This window comes from Leuresthes tenuis, unplaced genomic scaffold (genome assembly GCF_036924035.1).
Source record: "Leuresthes tenuis unplaced genomic scaffold, fLeuTen1.0.hap1 SCAF_8, whole genome shotgun sequence".
Lineage (NCBI taxonomy): Eukaryota > Metazoa > Chordata > Actinopteri > Atheriniformes > Atherinopsidae > Leuresthes > Leuresthes tenuis.
In genome coordinates this window covers 19,120,378-19,142,582 of record NW_027325362.1, presented here as the reverse complement: position 1 = coordinate 19,142,582, position 22,205 = coordinate 19,120,378, and the positions used below count along the sequence as shown (strand labels likewise).

The 22,205-nt window shown below is 39.1% G+C and overlaps 1 protein-coding gene and 1 long non-coding RNA gene across 2 annotated transcripts; both read left to right on the top strand.

The window, feature by feature from the left end:
- The first annotated feature begins 825 nt into the window (after positions 1 to 825).
- sptlc3 (serine palmitoyltransferase, long chain base subunit 3) lies at positions 826 to 21,533 on the top strand. Its single transcript, XM_072391254.1, has 12 exons — positions 826 to 969; positions 3,734 to 3,925; positions 4,773 to 4,927; positions 6,323 to 6,471; positions 9,337 to 9,461; positions 10,733 to 10,826; positions 13,061 to 13,166; positions 14,293 to 14,512; positions 17,108 to 17,234; positions 19,138 to 19,273; positions 20,213 to 20,342; positions 20,456 to 21,533. The coding sequence occupies exons 1-12, from the start codon at positions 871 to 873 to the stop codon at positions 20,567 to 20,569; spliced, it is 1,647 nt and encodes a 548-aa protein (XP_072247355.1). The 5' UTR covers positions 826 to 870; the 3' UTR covers positions 20,570 to 21,533.
- Positions 8,889 to 9,179, top strand: LOC140312623 (uncharacterized). Its single transcript, XR_011916988.1, has 2 exons — positions 8,889 to 8,955; positions 8,995 to 9,179. It is a non-coding gene; the product is annotated as an uncharacterized lncRNA (long non-coding RNA).
- Positions 21,534 to 22,205: the final 672 nt, after the last annotated feature.

Genomic DNA, 22,205 nt, shown 5'->3' with positions numbered 1-22,205 from the left:
GAAATCTCAAAAATGCCAGCGGACAGTAAACTGTCAGAAGCCCAGAAACAGAAGTGTCAATTTAAATCATATTCTGATGTGTAGTACTGCTATGCCACCACTGGTCTGACTACGCCAAAAGATAAGATAAAACTACAGGAAGTAACAGCTGCCAGCAAAATTAGAAGTGACTCACATTTATTGAGCTTTCCAACCCTTTAGTTTGATCTATTCAAGCAAATGACAGAACAAACATTTGTCTCAGCCACAGTAGAAATATTTCCCTATAAAAAATACACATTACAGAGGTATATATTCCATAGCTTGGTATCAATATTAGCAGGTGCTTATTCCAGAGTGGGTGGAGATTATTTGAACAAAAAATCGGTTTGTAGTTGCACAACACTGAATCCTATTTCCAAAGTTTCCATATTTTGTAATCTCTTTATCTTAAAGCCAGTGACTAAAGCAGTCTAATAATACACAGGAGAGATTAATACATTTCCATCTGAATGCAGCCGTAGTATTTATGTACAGAGGCATTTAACGACAATGAAAAAAAAATCTATGAAAAAATAACTTCTGTTTTAATTTTTTTTCTGACATGTCACATTTGATCAGATATTTTTTTAAGAAAATATTATTCACTAGAGCTCCCAAGTTTTGTTCTGTAACAAAGAGAAGTTGTCACATTTACACGGTATCGAAACAGAAAATGGAGTTTAAAAAAAAAGTGGCTTCCCTGATGAAGCCTCGAATACGAGCTCTGTTCACTTAACATTTCAAAAGAGGCTGAACCAAAACAACAGAAAGAGGAAGTCACCTTTGGAAGTTGAGTAAAGCACACCGGTTGTAGAGCCGGCAGCTGTAGAGACCAGAAGACACAGAAATATGGCAAGGACGGCTGACGGCGACTTAAAACCACAACCATACAATAATGGGGTAAAATGTCGAGATACCGGGGAAAATCTCTGTCACAAGAGGAAAGAGGTATGTTTGAACAGTATTTACATTGATGATATGCAGAGTAATTCTTGGGAATTGGGTGCGCCTGCCCTGACGTTGCCAGGTATTTACAAGTTGAACGTGCGGACATGTTGTTTTCACTGGGGATTCTCCCCTGGTGTGATGTTCGTGACGTTGTAACAAACTTAGGGAACTCTGCGTGTTCCCCGACTGCGTGCAGTGTAACCCATCTTTTCCCACAATTAGAAAAGGAAAAAAAAGAAAGGCACTGCACCTGTAAAAGCATACACGCAAATGATAATAATTAGTATTTAATCTCACAATCTGTAGGCTAAAATTTGAACTGTGTTCCAGATACACTATCGCATGTCTTAAATCACTGCAGTCTAAGGAATATAGTTCCTCTAAAATGGACAAACGGTTATTATGACCCCACCCCAAAATGCTTCCTCTTCCTCAAAGCAGGTTTTCTTTGCCTTGAGTCAAGATGTCAGAAGGGAGCAGGTGTGCTTTTTTCCATCTTCCTTTTCATCTGTCCTGAGACCACAAAGCTATTTCTAATCCATACAATGTCCATTTTGCAATTAGTTGTATGGGTAACATTACTTTCATTATTTTACGGACTCTATTCCATATAGATAACAAATAAGCTTCAAATTACCTTCAAACAATAGAATATGTGAGGTCATTTAGTTAAATGTCACCACTGTAGAATATTGGCATTGTACATCAGAGTTTTTTATGGAGGAAAAGACTTGTGAAAGCTATCTTGAATTTAGTAATTGTCATAAATCTCTATTCCAGTCACTTGGAGGGAGTTTTAGGACTTCCTGTTTGATTACTGAGTTAAACTCTAAACTAGTATCATAGCACCTGCGGCAAGTGCTTGTGACAAGATTTTTACAGCACTGCCTAAAGAATCTCCACTGTCCTTAAAACTCTTGCATTTACAAATGGTTTTAAGGACTATCCCAGTTACTGCAAAACGTGGCAACGAGGGGTGACTTATTTTCTTTGCACTATCCAACACAACTGGACATTTTTCATTGGAGTCAGTTTAACATGAAATTGCATGTTTTGGAGTTGCTAATTACTTTAGCCTTGGTTCTGTCACTTTTAGGTGCAGACAGACTTTACCAGCGTGATTAGGAACCGGTGGGGTGAAAAATGTTTATACCAAAACTTCATGTCTCCTTATCAAGGTTCTCACAACATTTTCAAAATATGCTTTGGTTGCCTAGCTGCTTTGATATGGTTCAGTGCACTTGATCACAGTAGTTGATTTTTAAGAAACATTTTATAATAATCTTTAATTCTATCAATGCAGGTAATCTGTGATCTAATCAAGTCACCGAACTGGTTTAAAGACTCAGTGACACAAGTCTGTTTACTGTTGTTCTTGAGAGTTCACATCAATGTGTGGGCAGGGTCAAAGCATTGGACCAAGGCCTTACCCTACAAAAGTGTCTGATGCAACCACCTGGACCAGTACAATTACAAACCATAGACTGGATAGATAATTGGCTAAAGCACTGAATTTAAAAAGTGAAGCCAATACAGAAGTGGCCTATATGTGCAATCTTTTTACAGGCCAGTAGTGAGAGGCTTCCCTGACTGCAAAAACAAACTGATTGTACTGCATGCAAATAGGTTTTTTCCATTACATTACATTGTATTGTGCAGTAGAGAGCTGTATTGTCAATTATTATTGGTATTTATTTATGTCTTCTATTGTCGGTGGTAACATGTAACTGATACTTTACTTTACTTTGCTTGACTTTGACCTGGAAACTTGGAAACTTCAGCACACAGTGTACAAGATAAGTACCAGATATTTGTGTGCATGGATTGCACATTATGTGCATGACTAATAAATACTTGAACATGTTCATCAACTATGAGTATGGATTGACAGATCAATATTTTTTGTCTGCTTTCCAGAGTTTAGCTCTGTAGCACTCTGTTGTTTTGATCATTCCCAAAGTTATTCAAACCCTTCTGTGTAAAAGTTTGTTGTGTTGAGTTGGAAAAAGTACACTCACTGGGAAGTTGCATGTCTCGTCTTTGTGTCACTGAAGTTTCATGCATGCTGCGATGACAAACATTGATGTTCATGTTGTTTGCAGTGAAAATAATGCAGGAAATAGCTGTGCCAAATTGAACTGTGCCGTACCGTACTGTTGGCATTTTCCATCTGAGTTTATGAATTCAGGCTCTAGTGTCATCTCTCCTTTGAAAGCAATCACATGAAGCTGAGTATGCTAAAATCATTTTTGTCGACTAACATAAGGAATCATTGTAATTCTTTAGGTAACTTTTTCTTTTTTCCTTTCTTTCTTTCTTTTTTTCTTTCTTTCTTTCTCAACAAGTTTTTTTATTTTCATTCTAGTAGATTTTTATTCTTTATTTTTGTATATCAGTGCCATTTTTAGTTGCAGGCTAGCTGGGGTGCAAGCATGCTAAACTGGCTCCTCATCAGGTACAGAGGTGTCTTCTAAATGGGTTTATGCAATTATTATTACTACTATTCAGTAAATTACCCTTTAACTAGCATAACTGTGTGACATAACTGTAGATTGTCCCCAAGTTTTTCTCGGTTTGGTAGATTATACTGTATGTGGTACTGACTTATGGGCCACTGTCTGACTTCCATTCTTTCCAGGTTAGTGGGAATGTAACCTGCAAACCTTAATGCAAAAAGAGTCTCTTTTTTAAAAAAATATATATATATTGTGCACTGTTGTGTTCTCATCTGCAAAGTTAAATATCTTGTGTGGACCTCTTACAGAAAAATGGCCCCGGAACTGGTGTTGCTTCAAGGCAGAGCAGTCAAGAGTCTTTTGAACAGGCCCCCATGTATGTGGCCGTCATGACATACCTAGGCTTTGGCCTTGTAACCCTTTTTGGTTACCTCAGAGATTTCCTCCGAGCTGTGGGCTTAGAGAAGTGCCACGTAGCCCAGGAAAGAGAGGAACAGAAGGTAGGCAAAACATGCAGTCAGCACACACAAAAACATATTGTGGGCTTACACATGCCATGGACACACACATGCACCCAAACATGCACACAGCCTCAATATGTTTTGTTTGCCCCCAATTATTTCAATTTTTTCCTTAAGCTCTCCCTCTCCCTCTCCCTCTCCTTTTTTTTTCTTATGCACTGTAACGTTGCCATGGGTGAAGCAGGGCACCAAAGAGAATATGTGTTGAAGATCTAATTAAATCTCAGAGGATTCAAGTTCTTTCTTTTTTTTTACTGCGCTTGTGATTTTATATAAGGTCTCAGCGCTGCTATTCGAGAGCTTTTGTGCTACCATAGATTTGATTTCCAAAATCCAAAACTGCCACTGAAATGTTTGTAGCTTCCAAATTATTATTTTTTTTTAAGAGTCAAATTAGAAAACACTATTGCCTTTAGTTAAAAAAAAACTTTTTTGTCCCTAAAGTCTCTGTAGATACAAGAAAGTAGTGTCTATAAGTAAGAAGCAGAACGTTTTTCCCTGTGTGTAACAACAGTCATCTACAGTATAAAGTAAAGGAAATAAAGCTTTTCTGCACGAGGTCTTGGTCATGGTGATGTCCTCAATTGATCAAATAAACAGAGACGTTAATGAGGGCAAGGTCTCAAATAATCTTGGTAAAAGCATCAGCATCATCAGTTAATTAGTGTGAGGACTGACTCAAGTATGGAAACATAAGGACTTTGACCAGACTAATTTGTCATACAAATGCCCCAACTGGAAATGCGGTTTCAGTGAGTAGATTGATTTATTTTATCCTAGCTCTGGCTAATTGTAAAGTCACAAGAAAATGTTTCTTCATTCTCAGGATTTTGTTCCACTTTATCAAGATTTTGAAAACTTTTACACTCGCAACTTGTACATGAGAGTACGAGACAATTGGAACCGTCCCATATGCAGCCTGCCGGGACCTGTCTTTGACCTGATGGAGAGAGTGTCTGATGACTACAACTGGACATTCAGGTACCCTAATCACCTTTGGTAGACATACATAGCTGAAACACATTGTAGGCTGAAAATCATACACACTGATGAGCCACTTAAGTGGATATTAATAACAATTACTATCTCAGCATGGTGGCAGTTAAAGAAAAAGTAGTAGTAGAATAAGTAGTGTTTGATAAGTGTTGGTTCTTGGAGTCAGAGAGTTGGCTGTAGAAGAAACTCACTTGTGTACAGATGTGATCTGATCGATGGCCAGATGACTTCACAACAAGGCTTCTGGGGTACCTACAACTGGGGGTGGGGATATTTGCTTGAACAAGTCTGAATTGTGGTGACCTGAACTTACAAATAAACCTAAATATGTGCCACGCCTCAGCACCATATACCACATGTTATCTCAGGAGGTATTGTCTGTCCATCTGTCTTTCTGTCGAACAGCATGTTAGACATGATGCGTTGGCTTGTCCGTGTATACAACTTAAGTAAGCACAAATGCTTCTTCAGCTTTGAACAAGCGAGGAAATGTTTTTTAACTTAATCATATCTCTTGCTCTCTCCTCGGGCTTGAAAGGGGACAACCAAGATTCATTTGATTAGCTGCATGTATCGCATGTCTGTAAAATCATGGCAATGATGGTAGTGTGGGTATTTGTCATGATATGTTAATGACATTCTGGACCACAATTGGTATTCCTCTGTGCTGTACTGCAGGGTTAAAGAATTTATTATTAGAAAGAATATAAGCAGAGCCACAGGGAAGGGAAGGGAAGGGAAATGATTTTATGAATCGGTAAAGAGGTAAGCGTGGATTACATGTTTAAATAGGTTTAATGTGACTGGAAGAAGTAGATATGGAGCCGTCTGCTTGACTTTTGTGGTTAAGTGTGTTGAATTTATAAAGTGGTATGCAGGTTCACATGAGTTAATAGAAGAAGTAGTTCACTTGAAATGGACTCCATGAAATGGAAAAGTTCTCTTTAAATACTTCCAAATTCAGAGGATGTACACCACAACTGGGATGTGTGCTCTTGACTGGCCATGTGAACTTTGGTGATATTTACCTGATCTTGCCTTATTGAAAGATATTTTTACACTAGGAAATTCCACTTTTCCCCCACTTAAGCACTTTTATTATATTTGTATGTGAAGCTAATCTCTGAATTCTGTCTAAAATGACTTAAAAATGTCCAATGAAGTGGGTGAAATACATGTTCTGTCTTCATGCATTCACGGCTGCTCACCATATATAACCATCGTTTTAACTGCACTACTCATTTCTGATTCACAAATAACATATTTAATTGAATGAGTCTAACTACTCATAGCAGGTAGTTAATTAGCTTAGCATGTGTTATTGTGTGTAGTAAAAAACAGGAATAATTAATAAATCCTATACTGTGCATGTGCTTCAAGGTTTACTGGGAGGACGATACATAATGTCATCAACATGGGCTCCTACAACTACCTGGGCTTTGGTGAGAACAATGCTGATTTTCTGACAACTGTGGCAGATAAAATGCAGCACTATGGAGCTGGGGTTTGCAGCTCAAGACAGGAAATTGGTGAGTTTGTGGTCCGTTCTCAGTATTACAGAAAAATGAGGCTGTGTTCCCCTTTCCATCTTGAGCTAGTGTCAACAAAGACATTTAATTTTTCTTGAGCATAAAATGTCCATTTGAAGTTCAGGCTTTAAAGAGCTGTATGGTAGTATAAAGCGCTTAATCTTCTTATATGTGCATCTATAAAAAGTTTCTTGGTCAGACGTCTTGTGAGTGGATTGAGAAAGAAGCTGGAGATAAAGCTTTATTTTCCACACCACATTGCATATGCAAGGATTTCTTATATTTCTTGCAAATTTTATGTTTAATCATCTGTCAGTGACTCCAATGACATATTAATTATTCAACTTTTCTTAGATAATGTTCTATGGGCATGAGTTGAGCTACATCTTGGTCTGTATAGAGAAGCAGTGTTATAGTGGAACATGTGACATCATTAAACAAATCCTTGCAGATTAAGCAGGATGCAAACAGAACATACATGGATGTGTTATAACAGTAAAGATCAGAAAGTAGGATCTGATGAATTTTGAATGGTGTTATATCCTTTGAACTTGAATACAGCTTCTGATGATGTCTAAGAGGCTGTGAGAATCTCATGTTCTGCCACAGAAACGTTGGCGCAGGAAAATCAACTAATTGGCAATCAGCTGTGTGTAATTCATCGAAACTTTTTGATGGGTAAACATCATGCAGCTCACGAAGCTGGCACACTGAAGGTAAAGTTTTCTTGAGAAATAGCACTTTTTCTCTCAGTTAGGGATGTTTATTACATTACCCCTCTGCTGCCAGTATATCTACTTAAAGCAGGCTTATAGAAGACCAGCTGGTATATAAGCTGAGAGTAAAATGAGTTTCAGTCTAGAGCTGCGTGATATCAGTAGTTTGATGGAGAAAACCAGAAGAATTAAAAGACATGCAATTGTCATTTTCACACATGCTTGTCAGAGTACCACTTTCACAGCCTACCCCAACTACACCCAAACCCCCAAACCATCCATTATTCATTTCTGTCATTTATTCATATGTTTATGTCTCTTTCAAAATTGGACTGTTTTTGTCTGGGTTTCTAATGTGTGTTTCAGCTGGCTCACCAAGAGGGTTCAAGAAAAACAAGCATTTCTCTCATGAGACTGTATCAGGCATAAATAATTAAATATCCCAGCGTCTCTGTAGGAGCAATGATGCGGCCATCACCACCACAGCAATTTCTACTGGTGATGCACAGAAAATCCTCAAAATTAAATTATCCTGGAATTGTTTTTTGTTTTTTTTTCAATTTACTAGCATTCAATTTAATTTAAAAAAATCCCTAAAAAAGTTAAAAAGCATTGTAATTCCTTTGTAACACTTCACTCTTATGTGTTCCTTTAACATTCACTTGGGATTGTTAAAAGCCTACCTAACGTGTGGCTCTTCTTAAAATGTCTTTTATTCTACATTATAGGGTTCTTCTTTGAATTAGTGTTGTCACCAGTTGTAAAAAATTATACATGAAAAGGTTATGGCTGCACAGGGATTGCACATTAAGTGTGTTTTTTTTCTTTTTTTTTCTTTTTTCACTAGAGACAAAGTGCACTGAAAGCACACCCTCTTAATAAACACCAGTGTCACACATTCATGGGCCGTCATTAATGGATAGCTCATTGTCCTGCAATCATTAACATACTCCCAGATAGATAATCTTGTATTTTACAGCTTAATGGATGACAATTAGATGTAGCTAAGAAACACATAGTTTTTAAAAAATACCACAATGCAGATAATAAGATGCTAATGTTATAGAGCTGTTTTGCACCTTTACATAAAACTATGTGCTAAACGTGATTAGTGATGGAAATGATTAACTCTTTTATGTTTCTTTTGTTTTTTCCTTGTCTTGCTGTAAATGATTTTTTTTTTAAACCCTCAGAAACACTAATGCTTTCCATCACTTGCACTAACTATTTAATCTTTTGATGGCACAAACCTTGCTTAAGAAAATGTAGGTGCTTTTTTTTGTTTTTGTTATTTTTTGCTAAGCAAGGTTAGCTTAGTGCAGTCTGATTTTAAAAAAAGCTCCATATGCCAGCAGGGGCTGTGTGTCTGAGTGGTCAAGGAAATGTATAAATCGATCTAACATGACGCAAGGCCTGATGGGAAGCAACAACTGGAAATACCCATAAAGACAGAGTTGCTTCACTTCATTATAGTTTTATACCCATCAATCAATTGCTATTTTCCAGACCAGCCTGAAACATATGTCCATTTGAACTTAAATAGATGCTTGGTATGGTTACTGATTGTTGTTCACTTTGACTACACTCAATGTATATGTAAGGAATGCACCATATTTATGATAATGTATGGAGTGAGATACTCTGTTATTAAGATACTTGTTAAGACAATTGCATTTCTTAATTGTATAATTGCTAGTTACTGTACTACTATTTCAGTATCCCAGTAAATATATCTATATGTGTATTAAATTTTGTTATGTGCTGTGTGGTCTGCTTGGATATAACACCGCCCTTTGCCAGATGCCAGCAGAAATAAGTAGAGTTTATAGAAAGCTTTCACCACCTTCCTCTCTCCCTGTGCCTCACAAATGTAACCGAAATGTATTAGCTGACCACCACCACTTGTCACATTGGTATAAAACCAACTGCCTCAGCCCTGTATTGTGCTGCAGAACAATGTGAGATCTTGCAGGACCTACCCTAATAATAATTGGGATGAAAAGGAATACGTGAGCCAAATTACAAATCCCAAGAGAGCATGTGGCACTAATGCTAATCCAGGGGTTTGTGTTTGTGTCTCTTTCTTCATATCACAAGACTTTTGTCTCTGTCGAAATCAACTCTTGAGACTATCTATTTTCACCCTTAGGTAACTTGCACATACATGAGGAGCTGGAAGAACTTGTTGCCAGTTTCCTTGGGGTGGAGTCCTCCATGACTTTTGGGATGGGTTTTGCCACCAACTCAATGAACATTCCAGCACTCGTTGGAAAGGTATGCGATTTTACACTGATTGTCACTCATTGGCTAAAGTAAGTCTGACTTGTGTTTGGGTATAGTTTTCAAAGCACGGCCATTATTAACCTAACTAGCTTAGCTTTTGTTCCTCTTTTGCATATGGCCTAAATTAATAACAGCTAACTAAACTCAGCTGCAAACAAATCTCCCAACCACTCCAGTTATTTGAAACTATAATTAAGTATTACAGTGGCCTGAAGGAGAGGGCTTTGAGCATACATGGCTGATTTCTGACACAGACTTTAGTTATAAGCACTACTTTAGGGTGCGACTACTCATACTCTGGCATCTCAGCACACCAGACTGGCTCACGGAGAGGGCCGACAGTAACTAGAGGCAACACAAAGCATGACTATCTGTGATTGAACTGGACAGGAGGAAGAGGAGGTTGACAGTTTAAGTGATGAGAGCAGGGTCATTTATGTGGCTCAAGAGGTATGGCAGCCTCTCAGGCGGCCCTTACGCTAACTCTGTAAAGGCTGGGGGTCGACCCTCACTGCCAACTCTGTCCGTCAGGGACAGGGTGTGCCAGGACAGACCTCACTCTGCAGGCAGAGAAACATCAGAGTGACAGCTGTTGGTAGACTGGCAACCAGGTCAGCTGGACCCCAGGCCAAACTGAGCATATCTGTCACTGAGACAGTGTCAACTCACCCTCTACAAGACTCCATTCAGATTAATGCAGTCAAATGCTTGGAGCTGCAGTGTTATATATGCTAATGCTCTGGAGAGAATTTTGTGGAACAACAGAATTCATTTGCATGCTGATTTTAATAGAATATGAAGCGCTGTACTTTCTACATGAAAACTGTAATATGTCTGTGGGTCCGAATTTCATCACACATCAAAGAGGAAAAAACAGCATGTACAGCATATACAATTTTCTGTCCAAACACAGGGGACCTAGACATAGAGAGTTGTGATAAAGACATGAATGGGGCAGGGCAATAGAAGTAAGCTTACAAGTAAGTGCCCGCATGAATCCTTTTTATCATACTGCACATTCTGCAGGAGCACATTGCATAACAGGATTTCTTGTTTCTTTGTTGAAATACATGAAGAGAAACAAGCAATGTTTCAATGTGCACATCTCAATCTGCCCTATGCCTATGCTCTCTCTGTGCCCATGTTCTCATCTTATTGAAAATCAAAGATTGCAATCAAGTTTACTAAGGAAGACATTGCAGGAACTTACTGGAAAATTACATTCTGCTGTCACACTTTGATTCGAAATGTATGATTTCCAGGGTTGTTTGATACTAAGCGATGAGCTCAATCATACATCTCTCATCTTGGGGGCCAGACTGTCAGGAGCATCAATCCGGGTGTTCAAACACAATAGTAAGTTCAGAAACTTTAACATTTGATCATGAGCAATAGAACATTGCCTTACAATGAAAGTATTGTATCATTCATTACTGGTTTACCAACATTAGTGGTGTCTAAGACTTAATGCCTCTGAACGGTATCGCTGAGAACAAGCTACTGATACTTTTATCATGAGAATGTCTGACGATGAAGCTTCAGTGTTTCTTTGTAGTCAGAGCTGCTTTCATCCTCTAGTTTATCTTCATTCCAGACTGTTGGTGCTGTGAGAAGCAATTTACTTTTTGAGCTGTACAGGATTTGCTTTAGGGAAAGACCTACTTAACATTCTTTGTTTAGAGCAGCAAATGTAAAAGCCTTAATGAAACAGGTTCGGTCATAGCTGTGTTTTATCCATAAGCAACGGAAAAACAAAACAGATGTTTATTAATTTAAAAAATGTGGTTTTATTCAACCCCTTTTTTTCTTTCTATTATATCAAAAATTGCCAAGCATGAATGATACAGCATCCATAGAGCTTGCATGAAAGGCATCCCTGTTTTTTTTCAAGAGCAGCACAGACAAGCCAGAACCCTAACAGCAAATGCGTCCTGACAGGTACAAGCTCACTCAGTTATGGGTCCTCCAAGCAGACCCCAGAGGCCTGTCTAAAGGCAGGAAACCCTCCGGGACCTGAACTGCTGACCCCTCCTTCAACTAAACCTACTGCACCAGACACTCATGAGCTACTGTATCAGCAGGATATTTAGTGAGAGGGTTACAGGATTAAAACCTTCAATAAATTGTGATTTCTTTGTAATGTTATTTAGTACTACAAGTGCTGTTCTTCTGAGATCTCTACTTCACAGCACATGAAGAGGGAATTTCACACCAGACAGAAAGTAAACTGCTTTGTGCTGTCCCGTGTCATCAGACTTGTATGTTGTTGGGAGAGAGGGGCCTTGACACTGCTCGAACCACATATTGTTTAGGACCAGAATGAACTCTGTCTAGACGATGTCGACGATATAGTCGCATTCTCAGACAGCAGGTGCCAGATGGAGATTGGGTTTGGGCCACATACACACAGAATGATATCAAAAGATATAAGAAGATCTCACAAACTAAGGTCATTGGGAATTTCCGCGCATGCTGCCATGTACACGTCTCTATGTCGTTCTGATCAATAAATTCCCCATAAGAGGCTGCAAAAGGTGAGTCCAAACAATGTCAGAAGTTGTCTTAAAGGTTGCTAGTTTTTTACTGTTTGCGTTCCTCTTTTGCTTATATTTATTTATCTATTGTTTATTATCAAGTAGCAATAATGCATCTTGAGGACAGAGCAAAGATAAGATAATATGATAACGTTTTATTGATATTCACCACTGTATGCAAATGTCTCACATGAAGGCAAATATAACCATCCAGTCATACAATTTTCATATCAGGTTATCTTGGTTATCTTGGTTATCTAGCTTATCTCAAATAATAGCTAAAGTATGAGGTCATTTTTTCCACATTCTTCCTGCTGTCCACCCAGATATTGGTACCATTCTCTTAAGCTTCAGGAAGGGATATAAACACCAGAGTATTTGCTGCCTCTTAAGTAAACCTGATTTTGTGTTGAGGCAATGATACTCATGCATTTAGAGTGATTATTAACTATCATAGATTTCCTTGTGGCTCGACAAGAAATGGTTGAATTGTTGTCATACTTTGAATCGTAGTCCAAAATAATTACAGCTAGCCAATACTGCCATCTGCTGGTGTGCAACAGAAGCTCCGAGACAATGTCACCTTAATTGTACAAAAAAAAATGTTACTGAGAAATTATTATACAGAAGCAAATTTTTAACTGCTCTGGATAGGCCTTTATTAATCCTGCCTGACATACACACTGCAGGACCTAGAATGCAATGGTATTTTGTGTTGATTAATTTATGCAATGTGTTTCTGTCAAATCAAGTAGAGCTCTGTTTACTCTGTAAACTGGCTCTCCCTGGGGAAATTACTGCAGTGTATTCTGCTGCTCGCTTTGAGTTGTTTTTCCCTGCAAGATAGTATCTGATTATTGCTTCACTCTATTGAATTGCATTGTTTACATATATAACGTGTTGAATGTTTGGAGATTCTGTTGTAGCTGTCTAATCCGGTAATATAGACATACCATCTTGCTTTTAAATGTATTTATATTTGTTAGTTCTTGACCGCTTTTTCACTGTCTTTCCCTTTTACTCTCCTGTGCTTGTGCACGTGTGTGCGTCTGTCAGACATGAACAGCCTGGAGAAGCTGCTAAAAGAGGCAGTTTGCTCAGGGCAGCCTCGGACCCACAGGCCATGGAAAAAGATCCTCATCATGGTGGAAGGCATCTATAGGTCAGCTGTCATTACACAACCCACTGACTGTTATACAGTAGTTGCAATATTACACCTCTTGGATTAGTCTTTGTTACTATGAGCTTTGAGTCTTTAGTTTTGTACAGCCAGATAAAGTGAGCCTGTGCTTATTGGTCCCTTTTTCACTTGCTTTTCCTTCCTAACCTTTGATCAATAGATTGTATGTGTGTGGTTGCAGCTAGGTGTGGGTGTATGCGTGTGTGTGGTGAAGCATTTGATTTCTGGGGAGAGGAGAAAGGTATTGTGTGTCTCTCCTGGCAGTGAGCTATCCTGTGTCTTGGTGACCCTCTCCATCTGCTCATTAGCTTCAAATCAAGGCCAAATGGAGGCACTGAGATTGACTTGGCAACACCTCCAACTCCAACTGTTTACCACAGCCATTTTCTTTTTCCTCTCATGCTTCTTTTTGCCCTCCTGTATGTCCATTCCAGATTATGTCGACTGAAATACGACACTATCAGGTTTATTCATCGTTTTATGAAATATAACTATCAAAAAAGAGGCAAGCCTTAAACATGATCATCAGTAATATTACATAGACTAGAACCACAACACAAATTAAACCAAAAATGAATGTGTAATATCAACCTCAAACATCAAACAATGCCTTTTAGGACAGCTTCTAAAAGAACAAATGCTGTATCTATCAAGTCCCTGTGACATCAAACAGACGGGTTAAGCAAACTTTAGCCATATCCCAGACTTGCCTTTGATGCCCACAGTGTCCTGGTTTAACTCTGTCTTCTGTCATTTTGGTCACAGACATTCTCAGCCATAGTAAATAGAAAAGTGATTGCTCCATTCACCAGTTCTATAATCACCCATGCGGTCTCTTTGTAGCCTTCATATGTTTGTATTAGAGTGGATAAATGAGAAAGGTGGGAGCAAAGTGAAAAAAGAGCAGAACGATTCCCAGAAAACTTTGACAGGTCAAATGACATACTATATTTTTAAAGATGTAGAGATACTCCGCAGTGAATGATGTTATTTTCAATCAGATTCTTTTCTAAACTACTCATTTGGTTTTTAATAGTGAAACCTTTTTTTTTTTTTTTTCTATTTTTACATTTTTAACTGTATTCTTTGCGTGATTCTGTGTCATTAGCATGGAGGGCTCAGTCGTGCGACTACCTGATATCCTCGCCCTGAAGAAGAAGTATAAAGCATATCTGTACCTGGATGAAGCCCACAGTATCGGGGCAGTGGGGCAATCCGGGAGGGGTGTGACTGAACTGTTTAATGTGAACCCAGCTGATGTGGATGTGATGATGGGGACTTTCACAAAGAGCTTCGGAGCTGCTGGAGGCTATATCGCAGGGAAAAAGGTGGCCATTTGCTTTCTCTACTTTCACATCATTATTGGTAGTCAACATCTTAGTATTTATGTACTATTATTTGCTCTACTTTTTGTATACAATGTTTTGTTTTTTACTACAGTTGTGTATAAATCTATCAAATATCTAAATATTTTGTTGCTGTAAAGGAAGGCCCTTAATGAAAGTTTTAACTTTCTTATATTGTTGGATAGGTGGCAGTGTAGAAAGGAGAGAGAAAATATTGGCCGAGCTATTTGTAAAAAGTACAGTTTAACAAGGTTATTTAAAGTGTAAAAAAAAAAAAAAAAAACAATACGTGATGTAATAAACCAAACAGATTTTCCAGCCCTTTCCCCTTTTATCACTGGAAAGTACTGGATTCATGACCTGTCCTGTGTGGGGCGGCAGCAAAATCAGGCTGAGACAGAAAATACTCTAATATTTTCACTCCCTTTTTTTTTAAGCCAAAACAGCAGAGTGTTGGTACTCTTGTTAATAACACTGCCTTTAGTAAAAACTAAAATCATCCATCATCGCTGTTTTCATTTCCTTTCACCTCACCAGTTTTTAGTGCACCTGTGAAAGAGAAACTATGCCGTAGACCTGTTGATTCTTTATTCAGGCAAAAAAGGAGTCATGTTGATATTCAAAAATAATCTTCCTCCTGGACCCACAAACGATCAGGATTGATTTACCCAATAAGTAGGTGGGATTGATTGCTGAAACACTTCCAATAGCCATCAGTTACGTTACAGAAAATCAAATAGCTAAGCTGACTTTTTGATACCTTCTTGGCATTGTTTAAATAGCTTCGTAAACATCGTCCTCACAATAGCATTAACTAATTTAGCTCCAAGCGAACACATATCATATCAATCAAAGTCTTGAAATATACTGTGGGATAATATATTAAGACTTTTTTTTGACCAGGTTTGTATTCAAAGTTGAACGGGAGTTGATCATACAAACTCCATCACGTGCCACCTCTTTGTAGCCCTCATGTGTCCAACAAATGTTCCCCTAAGCTGTAAAGCTGGGTCTTTTAAATTCCTTTTTACTCCATTAAAAAGTACACTTTAGTACATAACCGCACTGGTTCTGTGGCAGTTGATTAGAAAGCAACAGAGGAAGAGCCTCGTTGTTTGAATTAGGTAGTGAGAAAGGGACCCTTCCTGCCTTTGCCTTATGTTGGCTCTATCCTGTTCTGCCATAATAAGAAGGTAAAGCTGGCAGAGGGCCAGCCCCTTCTTGTGGCAGGGATCGGAACTGCGCTCCACATTTATACAGGATGATTTAACAAGCATGATAATGTTTGAAGTACGAACATGCCGCCTGGTTTGACAGCTGGCTGTAGTAAAACTCTTGAAGGAAAGAGGCAGGAAAAGAAAGAAAAGCTCTTAAAGTTTGACATTTTTGTTGTTGTGATGAAGTCCCTCAAATCCTGAATTAAGTGGATTTGGGCTCACCAACAAAAGTATCAGCAGATGTATTCTGGAAAACAGTCATGTTATGGCTATTTATGAGAGGACCAGAAATAAATATCCTAATTAATATTGACTCAGCTCCTTCTAATTCATGTTAACTTTGCATAAAGGAGGCTTTATTCATTTACGTCTTGCTCAAAACCTGAAGTGCACTTGCATTATAGAGACTGTTAAATGTATTTGTTAAAAGCCAAGTATGCACTAGTGTGTGTTCTGCTCTGGCCCCATTTTCGGTTCTGTGGCTTTGTCAAAATGTTTGCCACACCAGTACCACAACCACTATGCGGCTTAGAAAACACTCTGCGATGCCCCAGGCATGAGATAGATTTTGGACACGTTCTCATAAATGGCTTATCTTGGTCACACCGAAATCCTGCAGGACCACAAAGTTGTGAAAATCTCCTGCCTTAAATGAGAACAGATGTCAGGTTGTTCTAGGGTTCCTATCCTACTTTTTGAGCATTTCCACAAAAATCCTTTCCCCTCGTGTGTTGGAAGGAGCCGAAACCCCCGTCCAGTAGAGACAGATGGTGGTGAGTGGAAATGGTGGCCAAACATCATCTCCGGCTACATGTCATCACCCCACACCCGCTCGCCACCACTGAGCAGTAGCTCATTACAGCTCTCAGCCTGCTCCAAACCTCAGACCACTTACACACACGTACTATAGGACCCATGACCAACTCACTTCCCTGAAATGCTGCTTCTCTCTTGTCAGCCACTGGCAAATTAATCTCCTGTTGACATTTCAGAATAATGAGCATGACAATCCTCATTCTGGCTCATTTAGTTGTTGGTTATTTCTCACATTAGTGGGCCAGCTCCCCCTGAGTGGAGAGTGGGAAAGAATCCAGAACTATTTCACAGTCCATGCCAAGATAGTCATAGTGACAGAGAAATGACCTTAGGTATTTTAATTACTTCTCAGGTGTTAAGCATACATGAGCTCTCTCTAGTGGTGCTAAAATACAACTGCAGGACCACACTTTGGTTACATGTGAGATCTCTTTAAATATGTGAAGACACCTACGCCAAAAGTTTCTTCACCGTTTAATGTAATTGACTGTAGACATACAGTATCTGTGCTGATGTCTGTGTGACACTGTGTCTAACATTGCAGGAGCTGGTGGACTACCTGCGTAGTCATTCTCACAGTGCAGTATATGCCTCAGCCATGGCCCCTGCAGTTACAGAGCAAATCATACGTGCCATGAAGTGCATCATGGGTAAAGATGGGAGCACAGAGGGTAAGAAGTCTCCATTTGTTTACCCCACTAAGGAGATATGTTTTGTCATTTTTGTGTCCACCAAGGGAAGATTTTCATGAGATTAGGTGAGAGATGGGCTAGAAATATTCAGATATTTATTATGGTTTAATTGTGTATTTGTATATCTCAAAAGGGAATACCTGTGTAAGGGTTTTCTTGGTATCCATTCACTCATGGAATGTTCTTTACTGCCTGGTTAAACATATTTTTATATCCTCTCCATATTTTTTCTTTTTTATTGAAACAACAGCAAACCAAATTACGAGGACAATACCACTGTTAACATTAGGAGCAAGACCTGCAGGAAAATACAAGCAGCTGCTTGGTCAGAAAATATGGAATCAATTACAAAGGTCTGCAGTGGTAAGGAGAGGGGAGTCTTTGCAGGCCCAGAGCATTTTCATGTGTGTGTTGAGAGGAATGCTGTTCCACTGAAAACTGCTTTAATTGCATCAGGCACAAGGGCAGGAAAGCAGTCGTTACCGGGCAAGTCACAGTTCAACCACACCAATTCCTCTTGTGTAGTAGTTGTGGCTCTGGTAACAGAAGCAGTTGTAGAGGGAGGAGGATGTCTAGTGCTAAGTGATGGTAAGTAAATGACAGATAATGTAGGACCTAAAGTATAAGGGTCACAAAACAGGCAGCCATGTAAGCTGCGTGGCACATAAAAATAAACGCGTCTGTGGTAGAGTGCTATAATGGGTTAAACGGGATCAGAACTAAAGTCGAGTGTGTTATGGTCCAGATTTATTCTGGGTTCACGCAGAGATGAGTAACTTCCATCTAGCTCTGAATCAGAAATGCTTTGTATCTGACGTAGCCCAGTAAAATAGCTGTTGTGGAAAAATCCGTCTTGACCTGTCTTATAGAGGCGAGAGGGGGCCACAGCAACAGTACAGGCTTTCACAACATCAATTCAGTGTCAATCAAAACACTAAAAAAGCTCACCGTGAGAAGAAACTCTTCTTATCTCCCTGATGAGTCTTTCTATGTCTTTCTCTCAGGCTGTCTCTGTCTTCTTCATCTTTCACTTTGATGCTGAATTTTGCATTACTCTGACAGGCAGCAACATCCACCCATTTTCACCCACTCATATGACTTCTTTGTCTGGCAGCAGGTTTTTGACCTCCATGGCCTCTATCTTAGCAGAGAGGAGCAATTTACAAAATGGGGCCTGTGCTTTTTGGCAGATGTTTGGCGAATGTTGTGTTTTTCTCTCCCTAACCTCCTTATTCTTGTTCTTTCTCCCTTTGCTTTGCTGAGATAAGGGGATTTAAAGTGCTCTCTTAAATCTCTTTGAAAGAACTGCCAATCTTTTCTCAGGTAATCACAGGGACACAGCGCTTTGTTCCAAGGCTGGGCCATGCCAAACAGAGCGAGCAGGCTCCCCAGCGATTCACATTGTAGGGGATCACAGGGGGGCAGCAGAGCAGACTGCCTCTGCTGCCTTTGATGTGCTTTCTAATATGTTCATTTGAAATGGCTGTACATGTGATGGTTAACTGTTATTTATATTCAGTTTCAGTCATGGCTAAGCTTCAGTGGCAGTCACTAATGTTGTGCAACATCCATCACAGCCAATTTGTGAGCCCCGATTCTGGCAACAAACTAGTGTGTATACCATGCTGTCAGGCTGACAAAATGAACCATCTGCTGCTGCAGCTGAGTTTTAATCATGAGTGACTTTATAGCAGAGGTTGGACTGGCCCAGATGGAGGCACAGGACTGGGGATAAGATGCCACCGCGAGGAACTCCCACTACATTAGTTAATGCTGATACGTAATGCTGCTTCCTGCAGGGAACAGTGGAAATATCCAGGGAAAAGCAGGAAGTTGATGCTTTACTCGTGTACATCTGGTGGTGTCTTTCTTTTAATTGCAGGCATTAGACGGATCCGCCAACTGGCAGAGAACACCAGATACTTCAGAGCGAAGCTGAAGGAGATGGGCTTCATCATCTACGGCAATGATGACTCCCCTGTGGTTCCTGTCCTGCTCTATATGCCAGGCAAAGTTGCGTAAGTACACTAAAACTCTTGCTTACGGTAGTATAGGAAGAATATTTGGATAGTCATTGTCCTTGAACTTGTTTCGAAAGGGTAAATATTAACCTCAGCATTCATTATCGTCACAAGCAATTTCTGGTCAGCTCAGCAGACATCATCTCTAATTGATTTAGATGGCAGCCATTTCAAAGTTTTCCAAGAATCAGAAGCGCAGACTAACATAATCTGTAACCACTTAAGAGGCAACATGAGGTATTGATTAGATATAACTGTGGATTGTTAGGTTTATAATCAATGAGAAATAAAGTGTCGGTCACTGCAAGTCACAATTGATATCCATGAAAAGGCTGATCCTAATCTCTAATTGCATTATCAGGGGTTCCTGTTGTGTGACCTTGGATTTTACTGTTGCTCCTTTATCGTGGGCATAAAAAGTTGTCCCAACTTGTTGCACTCTCTTGTACTAAATATCATTTGAACAAACACTCGTCTCTGAAATAATTACACTCCTTGTTGAGGTATGATTTTTAGGATTTTAAAATATGAAGTATTTTGAGCTTGTAATAACACTAAGGTTAATTTCTGTAAAGTTTAAGGAAAAAATAGTTTCTTTAGATACTCGAACATTCAGAATATAGAAAACCATATTAGTTACTTAAACCATTTTCAGAGCATATTATAAGGTTTATTTCTCCAAACATTTTGTACCGAGATAGCAACTTTGTGTGCTTTGCTTTAATAGAAATAAACTCACCAGGTATCCCTGCAGACTGTCAAAACATTTACAGTTTCTCATTTGCATGACTGAGGATTTGATGGAGCAGCATTACCTGACTTTTTATATGATGTCCAGATTCAGTTCTCGGCTCAGTTATAATGTCCTGTTGTCATTTGTCTATTGGTGTGTTTTCTAACTGATGGTTGTCTCTTTTTTTTTTTGTTGCTGACCAGGGCTTTCTCTCGAGAAATGCTGAAGAGAAAAATAGGTGTAGTGGTGGTTGGTTTTCCAGCCACACCTATTACAGAGGCCCGCGCTCGCTTTTGTGTGTCTGCAGCGCACACTAGAGATATGCTGAACCAGGTGAACACACAGAGAAATTTACCAACGGGACATCCATCCTTGAGGTTTTGGAAGGGTTTTTTTTTTTCAGCCTGAATGAAACTTCATGTTCTGAGAATTTCTGTTTCCCCCAGGTGCTGCAACATCTGAATGAGGTGGGAGACTCTCTGTGCCTGAAGTTCTCACGGCGGAAACATTCTCCTCGGACTGACCTCTATGAAGAGACAGACTTTGAGTTGGACAGCTGAAATGACCCTTGACACGTTAACTTCACAGTGTCAAAACTAAGCGTCCATGCCACTGCAGACACATAAACACACATTGTAGGTTAACACCTATATATCACAGCAGAGGAGAGACCAAATGTGTGGCAGCTGCTTTTATATGTTTGTAACACATTATGATTTAGCAGAATAACAATTTTTCCTCCTTTTAAAGAGAAACCGTGTGGACTCTTGAAAATGATTTCTTAGTACCTTTATTTTGTTATATTTATGGGAAATTACTGCACTTATATTGCTGGACTGAGTTCAGCATCAGATATCATATAAAATGTCTTGAGCTATTTAGTTTTTACACTCTGAGAAAAATCTCACATTGCTCATTCAGTTTCAGAGTGAAGATCCTCGACCGTCACATTTGAAGACGGTTCTGAAATTCCTGCTCAGAAGAGGGCTCACATTTCTACACAGCTATGTCAGACTTTTTATGGAAGAATTTTTTGCTTCTCAGAAATTAATATCTTATAAATAATAGTAATCATTAGCGATTGACACAGTGCAGCTAAGAACTTGATGTAAGGACTCCCCTTTGCTTTGTATTGTGAAGGCACAAACATTTGTACTGTACTTTACTGTAAGATTTCTACATTTTTTTTTATACTGAGCACTAATACTTCCAGAATCCCCTTTTGAACAGAACTGTTGATTAATTATCCTGCTGACATGTTCCTAGAACCCATGAGCCTTCCTTTAGTATATGTTCTAATTTCCTGATCCATGATTATTTACTTTACTCATAGCTGAACAGGCTGAGCAAAAGATTACAGCGTCTGTGTTCCTTGGCGAACTGTTATTGTAAAAATTTCCTCACCGTAATACCACTTTCATCTCCACGGTAAATGATAGCCTTCCTGTAAATAACAGATCTTGGAGCAATTACTTCTTTGACATGCAGTCAAATCTAGACAAATAAAAAAGGTGTTACGGCGTGTTTTGTGGCTACACTGCTCATGCTCACCAAGTCTAAACAGCTTTAATTGTTGATGTTTTAAAGACCTGCTGTTCTGTTTCACACACAAACTGTGTAACAGTTGCGAAGGTAAGCATGCAGAGTATGCAGCACCTGAGCCAACAGAAACCTAACCTAGCAATTAGCGCTGAACCCTAAATTCTCATGGTATGGAGTAATCATTTGATTAACACAGGAAGGATTATAGATGGATGATATATGTGTTTTTACAATGTGTCAGATTGGGTCTAGTCGATTCTTGTTTTTCCTCAGGACATGACAATGTTTGTGTTTGCTTCTCCATAAATAACATAGTGACTGCATTTTACAAGATAAAATAAAAATACAGTATGAACTCTTGAGAAAGCTTGGCACATAAACTATAAACTTAGATGTAGCGAAAAAAAAAACGAATAATTGGAAGAAACTGCTCTCTATACTGGATCACTTTGTTCTATAAGTGAATACTTCACATCTGGCTTCTATTGACAGAAACAATAGGAAACAGCTTCTTTAATCATCAAATCTGTGACATCATACTAATGCACCATTCCATAATGATCTGGAGGAGAAGCTGAAAGGTGGCCTCATATGTTGCATTAGGGTGCACTAATGTCCTCCGGATGTCTGCTATTAATTTTTGTTTACTTTCAC

Excerpts from the sequence above, each read along its gene's own strand:
- sptlc3 (XM_072391254.1), top strand. The coding sequence starts at position 871 with ATGGCAAGGACGGCTGACGGCGACTTAAAACCACAACCATACAATAAT. Across the intron at positions 3,926-4,772 it reads AGGAAAGAGAGGAACAGAAG|GATTTTGTTCCACTTTATCA; the intron begins GTAGGCAAAACA and ends CTTCATTCTCAG. Across the intron at positions 13,167-14,292 it reads ATGGTGGAAGGCATCTATAG|CATGGAGGGCTCAGTCGTGC; the intron begins GTCAGCTGTCAT and ends CTGTGTCATTAG.